The sequence below is a fragment of the Eleutherodactylus coqui genome, chromosome 5, assembly GCF_035609145.1.
Source record: "Eleutherodactylus coqui strain aEleCoq1 chromosome 5, aEleCoq1.hap1, whole genome shotgun sequence".
In the NCBI taxonomy this organism is placed as follows: Eukaryota; Metazoa; Chordata; class Amphibia; order Anura; family Eleutherodactylidae; genus Eleutherodactylus; species Eleutherodactylus coqui.
Genome location: NC_089841.1, coordinates 256,283,750 through 256,301,397, shown reverse-complemented (window position 1 = coordinate 256,301,397; position 17,648 = coordinate 256,283,750). Strand labels below are relative to the sequence as shown.

Below are 17,648 nucleotides of genomic sequence, written 5' to 3'. Positions count from 1 at the left end.
ATAATTCACAAGTGACTCTTTAAATGTATACTAAAAGCTTTTTAAATAACTTTTGCCATTCACTTAGGCCGCCTGCAGACGAGCGGGTCGGATCCGGCAGCGAGAAATCTCGCCGCGCGATCCGACCCCAGAGCCTGCAGGGACGAGCGCGTACTCACCCGCGCCTGGTGGCCCCGGCTCTTTGATGTGCCGGCTGCCGCGCAGCCGGCGCATGCGCAGACCGGAGCCGGCGGCCAGGTGAGTGCGTGCCCCGCAGAAAATTAGAACATGCCGCGGTTTGTTTGCCGCGCGAGATTTCGCGCGGCCGTCTGCATAGGAGTGCGTATTGTAATGCACTCCTATGCAGACTTTCAGCGGCGGAAATCCCGCGGCGGGATTTCCGCTCGTCTGCAGGCGGCCTTAAGAAAGTTTGTGTTGAAAAAAAACTAAACAAAACCGAGTGCCGTCTCCCATCCTTGCTGCCCGTCTGCTTTCATATGATTGACAAGGCTGCTGGGGAAAGGAAGTTATCCTGCTCCTTGGACTGTACAAAGAGAAGAGAGCAAGAGACACATAGAAGTGAATCCTGAAGCCAATGCTGAGATATTTACTGCTGTTTATACATTGCTAGATCTAGCGGAATACTCCTACATAATAAAGTTATGTCTGTGTGTAACGCATAGTTAAGGTCCTTTTTAACAGGGCAAACTATGCCCAACCCTCGTTCCAGTGATTCTCCACTCCTGTGCTATTACACAGGAATGCGTATTGCTAGTGCAGCATCCAAGGAGCAGGCCCCCAGCCGAGGAAACAGCAGGGTAACAGAATAGCAACCTTGTCACAGGGCTCGTTACTAACTGGGGGAGATCACGTTTAGTAACCAGTGTTACCTTAAGTTCCTGTTTTGTCACAGTGACGCCAACGTTCCTAATCAGTGGCAGCTCACCTCACTTGAATAAAGAGTAGTCCACATGCAACACCCCAGAGGGGTACCCTGGACACTTGACAGATGTAGGGAGCTGGGAGGGTTAAATGTTGGCTTGTCACAGCGGCACTTACCAGGCTCTTTTCCCAGAGGGATGACAAGCAGCCAAGGGCAGAGCAGGATTGCAGGCCACTGATGACACCCCTATGATAGGGAATGCTAACAAGAGGATGGAGGTGGTAGTTGTCACGGGTGATGCCACCATTCCTATACACCAATATATCACACGGCAGAGAACAAACAGACACTGTTTTCTAGTACCTCGAGTAGTCAGGAACGGTTAGGGCCTGGTATAAACTTTACTTGAAATAACTTTGGCAAAACTATTATTACACAGCAATTCAGGTACAATCCTTCACAGTGCAGGTCAGAAGAAAAGTTCAGAGAGGATACACAGGATGAGACCAGGGCTACAGTCTACGCTATCTGTAGGGTACCGCTCCTGGACTGGGAGCATTCTGTAGATAAAGGATGCGTGCCCGACTGCCATGGCAATGGGGATGCGGCGCGGAATGGCGCATGCTACATCCCGGCGGCGGCCAGGGGTGGTCACCAGCAGCGGGGTTCCCCTGTGCTGCACCGAAGCCGCCTGAGTAATAGGACCAGCGGTGCGGACACGGAAGCCCGGGAGCCACTGGCATATACCATGAAAAGAGTAAAATGGGGAATATAAGTCATGACAGAAATGCTGTTATTTCTCACGTACACAGTTTATTTCAAAAAGGCAGATACACTAAAAGAAACAAAAACACAGACATTGAAAATGCTAATATTGGTAGTTTATTTGTGTCTCAAAGAAAATGTACAAATCTTAATACCTGCCTTACAATACATACCAGTATTCATCTGGTGTTACACGCTCCTAAAACATTTAATACAGACAGAATTACTTTTTCTGTAAAAAGTTAGCTTTAATATATCACAATATAAAAACAGATTTTACTCTTAAATTAGATATTCTGACAACAGTACATAATTGGCTTGTATGTCATGGGAAAGAAGAGTTGTTCATCACCTGCAGCCACATTCATCTATAGCCATGTTATCAAAATGTCTCAGGACCACATTGTCATTATTATCGTAGAACAGCATGGAAATAGGCGCCATCTTTACTGGCACACAGCAGGGTTGTGGGACATCCTCAGGTGAAAATAAATGAGCTAGAGTTTGTAAGACCGCATGGTTGGAACCCCTTAGGATCAGGGTTAGAGGATAAGGGCATTCTCCGTGACAATAATTGGCCAAGTATCCACGAGGCGCTATCACCCAGTTCTGCCACCCTATGACTTTAAAATCAATATAGAGGCGCTTCTTTTTGCAGATATTGCTGGCCATAAGAGGAAGCGTGCCATGACTTCTCCTAGGTCGTGGCTTCTTACATTGTAGTGGATTAAGGGTCACCGTCATCAAAGAGCTAGAGAGAAAGGTTTGTATTCCCCGACACTCAGCCAATGTGTCTTCTCTTCTAGTGAAGATCTCCAGCAGCAGTCCCAGGTTCTTAGTACGGTCTCTCCAAATCCGGCAAACATTTGTCAGGTTAAAGTATAAAGTCTTGTGAAGCAGCCGAAAAGTTTGTGCAGCCAGGAGTTTTTTGCTTGACATCTTCCTACGAATGTCCTGCGGGGACAGTATTCGAAGCATGTATAGCTGCAAATCAAATGTTCCTCCATAATAGGAATTTTGGTTAAACCTTAGCTCCAACTGCCCCATGGTCAACTGCTCCTCTTTTTCCATTACTTGTAGATTAAAGGAGATTATCTTTTGCAGACAAAGGTTTGAAGGTTGTTCTGGAGACCAAGGAGCAAATTCACCTAGAGTACAAGAGACAAAAAAAAAAAAAGTGCGAGCCGTTTAGTCAAAGCTAAATGCATAAGGGTGTATTCACATGGGCAACGGCGAGTCATGCCCAACATTTTGGGGTGCGACTGACATTGCACAGAATACAGAAACTGTCCGTGTGTTGCGTGGGAGACTACACATCTGCATGTTCTATTCTCATGTGAGACTTGCTCAGTAGTAGAACATGCTGCAATTTTTCTGGCTTGTAGCATCGCTGCAAGAGAAAGATTGCCCAGGTAATTACAACCATTGCAAATAAGGTGTTGTATTGTCTTGAGGAGTCTCGGAACACACAATTTTCTCACCTGTGTGAACGCACCCCATTTGGGATTGTAGTAATCTATAGAAGCATCAACTGAGTGGTTTCCCTAAGATTACGATATATGGTTAGTCTATCCCTACATTTGGCCATCAATTTGGTGTCCAATTCTTGGCAGCCCTGCCGATCAATGGTTTACAGGAGCCACATGACTGGGGCAAGTGCTGTCTCTTCATTGTTTATATTGGACATTTAGGCCTCATGTCCACAGGCTTAAAATACGCAGCGCTTTTCCTGCACACGGATCTGCGCCTCATAGGGATGCATTGGACAACCGCAGGTAGTTAGTTAAATACCTGCGCATGTCATTTTTCCCCGTCAGGCGCAGATCCGTGTGCAGGGAAAAAAAAAAAATGGACATGCTCCATTTTCGTGCGGGTCTCCCGCAGGCTTCTATTGAAGCCTATGGAAGCCGTCCGGATCCGCGGGAGACCCGTACCAGAATTAATTAAACTCACCTGCTCCAGATGGTGCGGTTCTTCCCTTCTTCGCAGCCGGATCTTCCTTCTTCAGCCTGGCGGATGTGCTCGGCGTATGCGTGCGGCACAGCGCCGGCGTGCCAAGCACATCCGCCGGGCCAAAGAAAGAAAATCCGGCCGCAAAGGAAGCAAGATCTGCATCGTCCGAAGCAGGTGAGTTTATTCTGATTTTTAGGCCTCATGTCCGCGGGGCAGGAGGGACCCGCTACGGATTCTATATAAAGAATCCGCGGCGGGCCTGATTTTCTCCGTCTACAGACGGCCTTAGTAGCATCTGTGTTGGTATTGTAGCTTGTATATAAACAAGTGTGACAAAACTGCATTACCTAGCCTGGCTGTTGCTTAGTGTGCAGAGCAACGTAAACCAGAGAGCCCGGAATTTGCTCAAGTGCTACATCCCCTTTAAACAGCTAATCAGGAGTGCCAAGAGTTGGACCCCCACCAAATTGATGGCCCACCCTAAACTATCAATGCTGTAATTCCAGATAATCCCTTTGAAGTTACATTCACACGGGCGAGAATCTGACGAGTTCTGTGCATTACAAGATGCACAAAACTCAAATATGAACTCCATTTCTTTGAACGTACTTAGGCTGCCTTCACACGTTGAGACACATGCATATATGAACCCCATTCTCATGAATGGGATCAAACATATGAGCGATTTGTCTTATCCTTGGGTGTTCCCTCAGAAGTCTCTCCCATTGTTTTCAATGAAGTTGGGATAAACATCGCACAGCATGGGATGCGAGGTTTCCAATTAAGAAGAATGGGAAACACTTGAGATGTTTGACAAACGCCTTCATCTCGCCCCCTCCTATTGCAAATAGTGGCAAGGGGCGGAGAGGGGGCAGGAGCTCAGTTCCTGCTCCTGGCTCTTCCATCCTCCCCCCCCCCCCCCCCCTGCAGACAAGGACACCGTATATCGGCTCGGCGTAAAAACCGAGCCGATATATGATCGTCTAACTAAGCCCTAAAAGAGACAGACAAACTGGAGCAAGTTCAGAGAAGAGTTACAAGGATGGTGAGCGGTCTGCAAATCATGTCCTATGAGGAACGGTTAAAGGATCTGGGAATGTTTAGCTTGCAGAAGAGACGGCTGAGAGGAGACTTAAAGGGGTTGTCCCGCGCCGAAACGGGTTTTTTTTTTTTGCATAGGCCCCCCTTTAGCGCAGGACAAACCCAAGGGATGTGTTGAAATAAAAAAATAAAAAAAATTTTTACTTACCCGAATCCCCTCTCTGCAACTTCTTCCTTTTCCTCCAAGATGGCCGCCGGGATCTTCACCCACAATGCACCGCCGGTCTTCTCCCATGGTGCACCGTGGGCTCTGTGCGGTCCATTGCAGATTCCAGCCTCCTGATTGGCTGGAATCGGCACACGTGACGGGGCAGAGCTACGCGATGACGCGTAGAAGGGGGCGGAGCCAGAACGCCGCTCGTGCCCGGACCGACCAGAAGGGAGAAGACCCTTCTGCGCAAGCGCGTCTAATCGGGCGATTAGACGCTGAAATTAGACGGCACCATGGAGACGGGGACGCCAGCACAGGGAAGGTGAGTATATAACTTCTGTATGGCACATATTTCATGCATGATGTATATTAAAAAAGTGCATGTATATGGCCATACAGAAGTGTTTAACTTAACTTGTCATCGCGGGACAACCCCTTTAATAGCGGTCTACAAATATCTGAAGGGCTGTCATAGTGCAGAGGGATCAGCCCTATTCTCATCTGTACAAGGAAAGACTATAAGCAATGGGATAAAACTGAAAGGGAGGAGACACAGATTAGGTATTAGACAGTGAGGGGGCTCAATGAGTGGAACAGGTTACCATGGGAGGTAGTGAGTTCTCCCTCAATAGAAGTGTTCAAACAAAGGCTAGACAAATATCTGTCTGGGATGATTTAGTAAATCCTGCACTAAACAGGGGGGTTGGACTCGATGACCTCGTATGCCGTGAACTGTTTAAGAAAATGGTATGTGACTGGGGACAGGCACTGGAAGGGTTAAGGAAAAGCGAACACAGAGGGGGTGGAGCTAAGACAGGAAGCGAAGAGGGAGGGGAGCGGAAGAAGACCAGAGACGAGAGACACGAGGAGAAGAGGGAAGATTGGAGCCGAGAAGACACCCGCCCACCCGCCCGGAAGGTCTGGGCAGGTGAGGAGAAAGGTCTGGAGCAGGAGGCAGTTGTTGGAAATTGTCACCGCTTGTGGTTTGGCCCGGAATTTGTCCATGCTGGTTAGGGAATAGAGGAAGGTTTGCAAGCCGAAGGACCGGGGCTTACGAACGTCCTCGGAGGACGGTTTACGGACTGATAAAGTTAACCTGCGGACAGTAGGATAGGTCTTGATCGTTAAGAGTTATTATAATGTTGTTTAATATTAATAAAGCTGTGGCCTACCCCACGTTTTTATACAGCAAGAAGTGGTAGACATTTGTTCATTTATTAGGTAAGTGAGCTGGTAAGTGAGTTAGTGTCCCCAGTCCTGACTGGGGACATTAACTATTTGTTCACTTACTTTATCAAACAAACACATCTACAACTTCTTGCTGTATAAAGGTGGGGTAGGCCACAGCTTTATTAAGTTTTCATATAACTCAAAATAACTTTCTCAAACCAGAAACCTTTCCATGCTGTAAGAAGGTTAGCCTTCTGAGTCCGTAAACCGTCCTAGAGGACGTTCGTAAGCCCCGATCCTTTGGCTTGCCAACCTTCCTCGAATATCCCTATCCAGCATGGAATAACCAGGACACACGGGATGTGCCGTATCCCTATGGCTCATTCTGTCCCACCCCACCAACTTGCACTAAGGCTGCCTCTACTCCGTCCTGCAAACCTGACAAAAACGTATCCATACCAACCTCGTTGAGGTGGACACCATCCTCCCTCAATGCTCCTTTCTCCATATCCTCAAGCTCCCAATGTCGCACCGCAATCCCTCCCAGTGACCGAACAAACTGCGACATTTTCAAATTCACTAATTTTCTGACCCTTTCTATTGCCGCCGGATCTCTCGCTCCTCTCCAATGTCTTCTCGCCACAATGTCCGACCATACCATGATCGATTCCTGAAAGCAGTCACGAAAACGAAGTATGTCCTGCTTTATTAGCACCAAGAGATCCGCCATCTTTATTCTGCCAAGATCGTTCCCCCCGGCGTGCACAACCAAAACCACCCTCCGGGGGGGGTCCGTCTGCTTATATCCATTACTATTTTCAGCAATTTAGGCCATTGTAGCCCCCGTACTCCGTGCCACGTTCTGGACAATCCTAAATTCTTTCCCATGGGTCTTACCGCTGCCCTCCTTTCGGCCCAATAGATGTAAGAATGGCCAATGACGTACACCCTCCACGGCTCTCCAGCTGGGAAAATAAACAGGGAAAAACACAGGAAAAAAACCCCGTAACGGGAAAAATTGTACTCGAGAATAAAAAACAAGACTTTGTCAACAACATTGTGAACCGGTGACCACCCAGGTCAATCCACCATCAAGTCCGGCCTTACATAGGATTTGTACGCCTGTGATTTCCATCTACCCAACCTCTTTAAATTTTCTTCATTCATGCCGCCTGCGTCTGCCATAGTCGCAGCGCCAATCCTGAAGGAATGTGTACTGAACTCAGATGGCTCGAAAACCCGCTGCTCGTAACGAAGTCCGGAACACCGACGAATACTGGAACCGGGTAAGTGGGAGCCCTGAGGAATGCACCAAAAATTGCTCGCTCTGCCCCCTGTTAGCCATGTACTGTCCTACCGTGCCCACCGGGCACCAGCGCGTGCCCAAGCTGCTAATCGATAGCCATTCACCCCTCCCGTAAATGTCAGTCTTGGATTTTCTGACCCGGACCTGTAAAGACCCGTCCGTCATGATGACGTCGCTGCCGCGAAGGCCTCCAGGTTTATTCTTATTAGCGGGAACTAACTCTCCGATCCTGAGAGCCGCGTAAAAAGCTAGTAAAAACGCCGCTCTGAACAACAACGCTTCCGAACCGTTTGTGCATGTGGATTCCAACACCTCCATTAATTTATTCAGCACTGAATATGTAATGGGGGCGGCATGAATCTACCCGCCCTTTTTCCAACCGCGAACAATCTGTCGGAAAACGAAATCTTTAGTAACATCCTTAAAACCGTGTAATTTTAATAAGAACGCGACTCCCGACAAATGTCTTTTTGCAACGTCGACCGACGATCGTTTTGCACGAAGGGAGGATAACATGTCCAGTGTTGCCCCGCGGGCCCTGTCGCCCCCCACCACACTGTCTCCAGCAAAAGACAACCACGTCGACCAAATCGCCTCATATGTTTTCCAGGTTGCCACCGAGGATTCCACCATCCTCAGCAACTCTCTTCTACCAGACTCCATAAGAAAGGCGGGCAGCGTACCCCCCTGGCAGCCGCCTGTGGGTGCCGCTCCCTGAACAGCTCCATCTGCGAACGAGAGAGTGCATCAGCTGCTCCATTGTTATAACCCGGTACATGCTTTGCTCGTAAGTACACGTTACGCTGCAAACATCGTAAAACCGCGTGCCTTAACAGGGCCAACACCGGTGGTGAACCCGAAGACTGTTTGTTAATGGTGTGGACCACCGCTTCATTATCTGACCAGAAACAAATCTTACGATCTTGGAGCTCCTTGCCCCATAATTCCAAAGCCACCACCAACGGGAAAAATTCCCGCAGCGTAATGTTTTTATTCCATTGCCGCTCCAACCACGACTCTGGCCAGGACTCCCTGCACCAGTTGTTCTGGAAAATAACACCGAAACCAACCGACCCAGCCACATCGGCAAACAAACGCAACTCCGAGCCTGACCACTCTTCCTTAGGGCACACCACTTGTCCGTTAAACTAATCCAAGAAAACACGCCCGATATGTAAATCGGCTCTGATTCCTTGTGTGATCCGTATGAAATGATGAGGCTCTCTAGCCCCCACCGTCGCCAAGGATAACCGTCTGGGAAAAAAAACGCGGCCCATGGGTATCACTTTGCACGCAAAGTTTAACAAACCCAGGAGGACCTGCACCTGCCGCAACGTGGCCTTTTTACAGCACGACACTTACCGACTGACGCAGCCGAGCTATTTTATCCGCCGGAAGCCTAAAGACCATGTCCATCGTATCTATCTCTATCCCGAGAAAAACAAGCCGAGTTACTGGACCCAAGGTCTTTTCTTCGGATAGCGGAACCCCAGCGTGATGCATGAGTTGCCGAAATGTATCTAACTAGACCCCGCAATCCCCTGATGACTCTGAACCAATGAACAGAAAATCATCCAGGTAGTGTGTCACTGATGAGATGCCCGTCTCGTACCTGACCATCCACTCCAGGAAGGAGCTAAATAGCTCAAAGTAATAACATGAAATGGAGCATCCCATCGGCAAACACATGTCAAAAAAAGAATTGGCTGTCCACTTTACAACCTAGCAAGTGAAAGCAGTCCGGGTGCACGGGCAATAACCGAAAAGCCGATTCGATATCAGCTTTCGCTAGATGCGCCCGTCTACCCGCTTTCTTGACTAACAGTACCGCCTGATCAAAAGAAGTATAAACCACTGAGGCTTGTTCTTTTGAAATGCCATCGTTTACCGACTCCCCTTTTGGGAAGGATAAATGATGTATCAAGCGGAATTTGCCGGCATCCTTCTTAGGTACTAGACCCAATGGGGAAACCCGCAAGTTAACAAAAGGGGGTTCCTCAAAGGGGCCGGCCATGCGGCCCAGTTCTACTTCCTTGAGCAATTTCTCCCTTACTAAATCTAAATTGTCAATTGCGGACTTCAAATTGGGGCTCGACGTTGACGCTGGCTGAAAAGTGAACGGAATAACAAAGCCGACGGAAAAACCAAGCCTAAGTATTTTTGCTTCCCGCTTCCTGTGGTATTTGTCTAACCCCTGAAACAGGAACTTGCTTCTCAATGGTGTGCGGCGTTCCACTGACACCGCCCCCAGTGGTGGATGCTCTTTGCTTTCTAAAGCAACGTATTGCAGCGTGCTGTCCCCCGCAGACCAAACATTCGTGTCTGAACTTACATGTGGAGTAAAAACGACAGTGGCTCTCGTTGTACAACCAACAGGAGCCATTGGGTCTCGGTGAAGCCGCAGGTGGCTGTTGACTGCCCCCTGCGGCACCCCCTTGAAAGGACGTTCTTTGGGGGCGTTGGGCTAGAATAAGCTGGATCCATACGTCTGTTGCTTTAGACGCCCAGCTTATGTGGTTTACGCCTGAAACGCGGCGCCTGAAATCCTAATCGTATCGCCACCACGCCGCGCCGCCGTGCAATTTGTAAGCGCTATAGATGGTGTTGAGGTACACCATGAGTCCGGCTGATGCTGGCATGTCACATATGCCAGTACAGTGTAGGCTTGCAGCCAGTTACCGAATGTTTTAGCCACCTTCGGCTTCTTCTTGGCTCCAAGCTCGGACACGCGCTCTTTATCAACCATAACGTGGCCCGCCGATACCAAGGACCAAATATCCACATAAATTCCTTTACGAATTTTTTCCAGTAATTCTTCGGACAAACCGACCCCCAACGGGGCAACACCGCAAAACAAAGAGTCGGCGTATTTTAGCCCCTCTAGGGGATCCGCCTCACCACCGCCTGTTGAGCCAACACCATCATTACCCGCCAGCGAGCCCTTGCCCCCCGGCGAACTGCAGAACACTGAAAGCCCTTCTGTTCGATCGACCTTGCTCATCAGGGACTTTGACACCGTAACCAGATCACCTCTATCCGCCGCCTTAGCGGGATCCATTCCATTTTTCCACGCATTTATGTATGTTGACTCACCGACTCGACCGACCTCCGGCGATGCCAAGGACGTGGTCCTCGCCCGACTTCTCTCCGGACTCTTGGGTTGTGAATGCGAGGGCTGCCGATCGACCCTGTTCGTAGCCTCTCGAGCCCTCCTTGAGTAAGCAACTCCAGCGTGGCCCAGCTCTGGCCGTCTCTGCGAAAACTCCCGCCCCCTAGGGCGTATGAGATCCGTGTTCATGGAGGTTGCAGGCGAAACCGCCGGTCGGCGGTGTGTCATCAGGTGGTATTCTTGCTCCAAGGCTGTACGCCTGTCTCCTTCACTGGCCCTACTCTCACTAGGACTACCGCTATGCCTCTGCGCTCCTGCCCTACCCTGTTCACTATCGCGCTTTTTCTGATATCGCTCCCGCCTGGCTCTCTCCCTCTGTCTGCGCTTGGCACCTTGTCCTTGTCGGTTACTGCCGGCGCGACTCAGGGTGCTATAAGAGGAATATCCCTCGGTGTGTGCTAGGGAACTCACATGCTTGGGATTAACGTAAACGAGCCTGTGAGAACTGGCAATGGCGGGGTGCGCAGCGCTAGCAGGAAAGCTCTGGAGTGGGTAGTGCTGGCCATGCTCCCGAGGGGGACAATAGGGAATCGCCCGGTGGGAGGATGAGGTGGGGTATCCGGGCCAATTATCGCCCCGTGCACGGTGGGGGTTGGGGGGGGGGGGGCGCGGGCCTGGTGATCTTTCTGGCGTGGGGTCTGAGAACAGGCTCCCACTGCCTGCAACTGATGCCGCTCTATCCCTGTCGCTTCTCTCTGTGCTACAAGCTCTGCTGGCAGCGCTACTAACAGCTATGCGCGGGGCTGCAACGCTCCCCCCCCCCCCTTGCAGTGGTCCTATGCTCGTCCCTGCCTAAACTTCCTTTGCCTCGCCCCCTCCCTTATTGTAGCCCCCCTATTCTCTACCTGCTCACGTTGGCCATGTCGCGCGCTCCTCAGGGTCTCCTCTTTCCTTTGCTGCGCCTCCTGCCTGGAGATTACCGCCGTCCTGCGCCCAGAAGCGCGCTGCTCCGCTGTGTCGGAGCATGCCCCAGATGCTGCCGACTGCCTTTCAATCGATCCCGGACCGCCTGCTGGTGGTGACTGTTGCTGCTTCGCTGGCGTTTTTCCCGCCGCGCGGTTCAAATTTGCCGCCCTTTTGTAGCTGGCGCTTCCCGGAACCTGCGGCTTCTCACTGCCCCGGCTGGTTCTCCGGCTCCCTCGTTTCGCCGCTGGGCTCGGACTGAGCCGTGTTGGAGGGTTTTTTCTTCTCATCGGGCGTCCCCGCCCGGCATCTGCTTCCTGCCCTGTACCCCTCCTGTCCACTTGCTCCGGTACCTCTGGTTCCGCCGGCAGACCGGGCTCCGACACCGACCTGCAGCTTGCCAATATTTCCTCCAGCCACCCGGTGCCGTCTTGTTGCACAGCCTGTTGGATTTTCACCCGCAATTCCTCCATTGCTACTGTTGTCCTTCTCTTTTCTGGCCGGCGTGCCTTCCACTCACTCCTTCTTACTGCCGTTGTCCGCTCTGCCTCCTCTTCTCCTTTCCCTTGTCTTCTGCACTTTGCTTTTCCTTTTTCTTGCTCTTCTTACGCTCGCTCAGTCTGCTCGTTCTTTACCGCTGCCGTCTTCACTCTTCTCCCTCCGTCGCTTGACTGAGGTCCTCTTCCGCTCTCCCTGTCTAAGCTCCTCCCCCCTCTGACGTTCACTTTACTTTTACTACTAGTCCCCAGTCACATGCCGTATCATTAAGCATTTCACGGCATACGAGGAGGTCCCTTCCAACTCTACCAGTCTATGATTCTGTTTTCCTCACAGTATTGCTGTGAGATAGAATGTGTTGAAGGTTTTTTTTTTTTTATCTTTGGGCGCTCCCTTGGAATGTCTCAGCTCATTGCTTTAAATTGGACCTAAACACACATTGCATGGAACTTGGCTGCAGTGCGAGGTGAAGGAGGATGGGGATGGGGGTGGAAGTAGCATGTTGGCAGCATGATATTGGGTCGAGTTTCTCGACCCGATATCACTCTTGCCAGTGTGAATGTAGCCTAAAATGGGTTTTCCAGGGAAAACACCTAGCCTCAGGATAGGTCATCAACAGTTGATCAGCCAGGATCTACCATTCAGGACCCCAGCCAATCAGCTGTTTGGACACTCACTGATCCTTGAGGCTAGGTCATCAATAGTATTTACCCAGATTCAGGCCTCATGTCCACTAGCAAAATTGAATTGCTGATTCCGTTGCGGAATCCGCATTCAATTTTGCCCATAGGGAATCATTGAAAGTTGTACCTGCGGATGGCATTTTAATGGATTTGCGTTTTCTCACGTGCGGGAGGGAAAAAAAACGCAGCATGCTCTATTTTCTGCGGGTCTCCTCCGCAGACAACTCCCGCAGGCTTCCATTGAAGCCGTCCAGTCCCGCAGTACACCCGCAGCTGAATTTCTACTCTCCGGCGCGGGAGAGCAGGAGTTTTTTTTTTTTTTAAAGTGCACGGCGCATGCGCGCGGCACGCTGCCGGCGTGCCGAGCGCATCCGCCGGGCAGAGGGAAAGAAGATCCGGCTGCGACGGATGGGAACCCGTAGTGTCCGGACAGGCGAGTTAAATCTTTTTTCAGGCCTCATGTCCGCGGGAAAGGAGGGTCCCGCTGCGAGATTCTGCATGGAGAATCCGCGCGGGTCCGAATTTCCTAGTGGACATGAGGCCTCAGTGCTGCAGCCCCACTGTTGTCCCAGTCTCTTACAGCATAAATCCAGTGACCGGTGCTTCCCAACGTGGGTGCTGATGCCAAGAGAAGGAGTGCGACGCTGTGGCTTCCAATTGAGCTAGCGCCCAGCCGCACAAGCACAGTGCAAAGCCGGCACGTCACTGAAATAGGACATGCCGCGATTGTTACTGCACGAGTTTTCATGTGTAAACCAATACAATACTATGGCAGTGTACAACGGCGGAAATTCTGTGTGAAATCTTGCAGCGAAATTTCAACCCATGTGCATTGCCTAAAGTTGTCATTTTTATTGCAGTCTGAACACCATGGAAACACCACACCCCCTCAAGATGGCAGAATTTCATTTTTTTTCTCCCCAATTCACTTCTCGGGGAAAAAAAAAAAAAAAAAGAAAACCCACACACTAAAAGTTTCCTAGTACATTGAGGCCTAGAACATAGTATGCTATGTAAAGACGCTTTTTACTCCACACAAGTGATTTCCACTTGCAGAGGGGTGAGGTGGGGGGTTTATGGCAGCTGTCCAACCCACGGGCATTTCACAATGTCAATGCAGAAAGGTTGCGGATTCCAGGTTATCGCCTAGCAACCGCGCGGAAAAAGCCAGGATTTTAAAAAAAAATTTAAAAAAATTAAAAATGCAGCGTATGTCTGACGGCTTGCTCTGCAGACCATTCGCAGTACAGGAAAAGAAAAGCAGTTATGCAAGGATGCTGGCTGGGCACACACATGCAGGAAGCCGCACCGGAATCCGACCTGGTCGTATGCAGACGGCCTTAAGGCCTTTTTCAGACGACTGTATATTGACCGGGTATTCACGCCTGGCTGATATGCCGTGTCCTTCTCTGCAAGGGGGATGGGGGTGCGGGGGGAGGCTGGAAGAGCTGGGAGCAGTGCACTGAGCTCTCACCCCCCTCTCCGCCCCTCACCATTGTTTGCACTGGGAGTCCTGGAACTTTGCTCCGCCCCCATCCTACCCCCTACCATTGCAAATAGCGGCGAGGGACAGAGGGGACAGGAGCTCAGTGCACTGCTCCCAGCTCTTCCAACCTCCTCCCCCTGCAGAGAGGGACACCGTATATCGGCTGGGCGTGAAAACATGGCCGATATACGGTCGTCTGAAGCCGGCCTAATAGTAACATTGAAAAGAAATTCAGCTTACCCTGCAGAAAACGAACCCTCAGACAGCTGCGTTGAGAAGGATATATAAAAATTACGATTTCTTGAAAGTGGGGAGCACTCAGTGCTCATTTAGGCTAATTCCACATGGATGATCGCAATTTTGCTGCAAGAGCAATTGCAGCAAGTTTGCATCTTTATTCACTGTGATGTTGAGCATCAATGCTTTTTTGGAGAATAATCTTGCCAACCACGGGGAAAAAATAAATAAATAAATTTCGCACGTATCATCCTTAAAGGGGTTGTCCCGCACCGAAACGGGTTTTTTTTTTTTTTCAATAGGCCCCCCGTTCGGCGCGAGACAAACCCAATGCATGTGTTAAAAAAAAACAAAAAAAAAAACGTTTAGTACTTACCCGCTGCGGCGACTTCTTTCTTACCTTACTAAGATGGCCGCCGGGATCTTCACCCACGATGCACCGCGGGTCTTCTCCCATGGTGCACCGTGGGCTCTGTGCGGTCCATTGCCGATTCCAGCCTCCTGATTGGCTGGAATCGGCACACATGACGGGGCGGAGCTACGAGGACCAGCTCTCCGGCACGAGCGGCCCCATTCACCAGGGAGAAGACCGGACTGCGGAAGCGCTGAAATTAGACGGCACCATGGAGACAAGGACGCTAGCAACGGAACAGGTAAGTGAATAACTTCTGTATGGCTCATAATTAATGCACGATGTACATTACAAAGTGCATTAATATGGCCATACAGAAGTGCTGAACCCCACTTGCTTTCGCGGGACAACCCCTTTAAAGACATTTACCAGTTACTGCAACAGAAAACTCAATCCTCCCAGCTGAATTGGCTCATTTCACTGGTAAACACAGATTCTGAAAGCCCTGATCAACAGTAATAATAATGTATATCAGAACCGATGCGGGCCTTACCCTGGTCCGGAAAGACTCGGATGATATTCCCTGGGACATTGAGCTCTTTCATGAAGCACAGTTCTTGGTTCTTCTTGGGGGCTTTGCTCCCCATCCTCTGGTTGTAGATCTTCCATAATACAGAGGGTACAGGAGGGGGGGACACAGGAACTGGGTTAGCTGGGTGAATGAGCTTTATTGAGAATTCTTCCATGTGCCATAACTTAGTATCTGTGTCCGCCGGGACAAGCAGCACCAGGAATCCCCCGAGTGTGACCCACCACATGCTGGCAATCTCTATAGCAGAGAGCTGAGCTTACTGCTGGCCCGGCTTTGTATCCAGTAATCAGCGCTTAATTGGAGATGTTTGTGGTAAAGCTTGTTGGATGAAATGCTCAACCTCTTAGGTTAATTTCACACAGGCGCATGCGATATTGGACTGTGAAGCACGGCCCGATATAGCGCTCGCCAACATGCAATTTTGCCGCGGATGTGAGGCGTTTTTGTATCAAAGACATCTGGCATCACTTCAGGGAAGTAGCTGACAGCCGCGGCGGTGGATCGCACTGTTTTCAATGGGAAACCCCACATAGCACTCACGTGAATCTAGCATGTGGAGTGATGCTGCTGCCCCTTTAAAAACAGTGGACGATGCGATACGAGGGCACATACAAAGATAGGCCATGTATGACCCCATTCAAAAGAATGGGCTCATATTCGTGTGAGCCTTGTGCTTCTCGCAATGCACAAATCTAACGCAAGATCTTCGACTGAGTGAAACCAGCCTGAGGGTGACTACCCACTAGCGTTTGCGTATTTACTGCAAAATCGCGATTTTGTGCGATACGATTTTAACATTACAAGTCCCATAGACCCCTGGACACAAAAAAAAACGCTGCGAATTTCACAGTGAAAAAGAACTGTAGTGGGTAGTCACCCTTAGGGCTTATTCAGACGACCGTATATCGGCCGTGTTTTCATGCCGGCCAATATACAGCGTCTCTCTCTGCAGGGGGAGGAGGCTGGAAGAGCCAGGAGCAGTGCTCTGAGCTCCTGCCCCCTCTCCGCCAAATCTCCACCCCCTCTCCGCTCCTCTGCACTATTTGCAATGAGGGGAGGCGAGATGGGGGCGGAGCTAATTCCCGGAACTCTGCGTCTTGTATGCGCTAATTTTGGACGTGCAAATACAGCCATGTGAATCCAGCCTTAGGGCTTGTTCACACAGGCGTATATCGGCTGTGTTTTCACGCCCCTCTGATGCATTGGTTTATAATGCATCAGTGCACAGGGGCATATCTCTGCAGCGTAAATGCACTTGGTCGGGCGCTTGTACGGCGGCAGCTGCATTGACTCCTATGGGAGCCAGTGACAGCTGCAGAAGAAGGGAGGTGAGCGGGCGTTCAGCATCGTGACTGCTAAACTCCGTCCCCCTTCTCTTCTCCTCACTGCCGCTGTTTGCAATAGGTGGCGCTGCAGAGCTATTGTTCCATCTCCCTTATTTGCACTTCTGGTTTTGGCTCACAAAATACTGATGAAAATAGGTCCGTGTGAAGGAGCCGAGCCGATATACGTTGTCCTCATCTGCAGGGGGGGAGGATGGAAGAGCCAGGAGCAGGAACTGAGCTCCCGCCCCCTCTCTGCCTCCTCTCCACCCCTCTGCACTATTTGCAATGAAAGGAGGTGGGGTGGGGGCGGGGATAAGTTCTGAGAATTAGCCCCGCCCCTCCCCATTGCAAATAGTGCAGAGGGGCGGAGAGGAGGCAGAGAGGGGGCGGGAGCTCAGTTCCTGCTCCTGGCTCTTCCAGCCTCCCCCCCCCCCTGCAGATGAGGACAATTTATATCGGCTCGGCGTGAAAACCGAGCCGATATACGTTCGTGGGAATGCACCCTTAGAGTGGGAATTCACACAGAATTTTCTGCAGTGAGTTCCGCCGTATGAACATATTCACAGGGAACTTTCACATGAGTGGAATATTTCCACAATACACTAAGGCCTCTCTTGCCCCCATTACTCAGAGCAGGACAGAAATCCAGCCCTGATTACATATTGCTAAGGCTGCATTCCCACGACGTATATCGGCTTGGTTTTCACACCGAGCCGATATACGTCGTCCTCATCTGCAGGGGGGGAGGATGGAAGAGCCAGGAGCAGGAACCGAGCTCCCGTCCCCTCTCTGCTTCTTCTCCACCCCTCTGCACTATTTTCAATGAAAGGAGGCGGGACAGGGGCAGGGCTAAGTTCTGATAATTAGCCCCGCCCATGTTCCGCCTCTCCCCATTGCAAATAGTGCAGAGGGGCGGAGAGGAGGCAGAGAGGGGGCGGGAGCTCAGAGCCTGCTCCTGGCTCTTCCATCCCCCCCACCCCCGCTGCAGATGAGGACGACGTGTATCGGCTCGGTGTGAAAACCGAGCCGATATACGTTCGTGGGAATGCAGCCTAAGTGTCTCATGATAATGAAGTAGGCCCTGGGTCGATCGCA

The 17,648-nt window shown here is 50.7% G+C and overlaps 1 protein-coding gene across 1 annotated transcript; it reads right to left on the bottom strand.

Annotated features, from left to right (window-relative positions):
• Positions 1-1,721: 1,721 nt before the first annotated feature.
• LOC136627102 (protein DVR-1-like) lies at positions 1,722-15,466 on the bottom strand. The gene is made up of 2 exons (XM_066602041.1): positions 15,190-15,466; positions 1,722-2,775 (listed from the first exon to the last, which is right to left on the bottom strand). Exons 1-2 carry the CDS (start codon positions 15,452-15,454, stop codon positions 1,976-1,978), a joined length of 1,065 nt encoding a protein of 354 aa, XP_066458138.1. The 5' UTR covers positions 15,455-15,466; the 3' UTR covers positions 1,722-1,975.
• Positions 15,467-17,648: the final 2,182 nt, after the last annotated feature.

Coding starts and splice junctions, on each gene's coding strand:
- LOC136627102 (XM_066602041.1), bottom strand. CDS start 15,454: ATGTGGTGGGTCACACTCGGGGGATTCCTGGTGCTGCTTGTCCCGGCG. Junction 2,776..15,189: donor CCGAGTCTTTCCGGACCAGG/GTAAGGCCCGCA, acceptor CTTGTACTCTAG/GTGAATTTGCTCCTTGGTCT.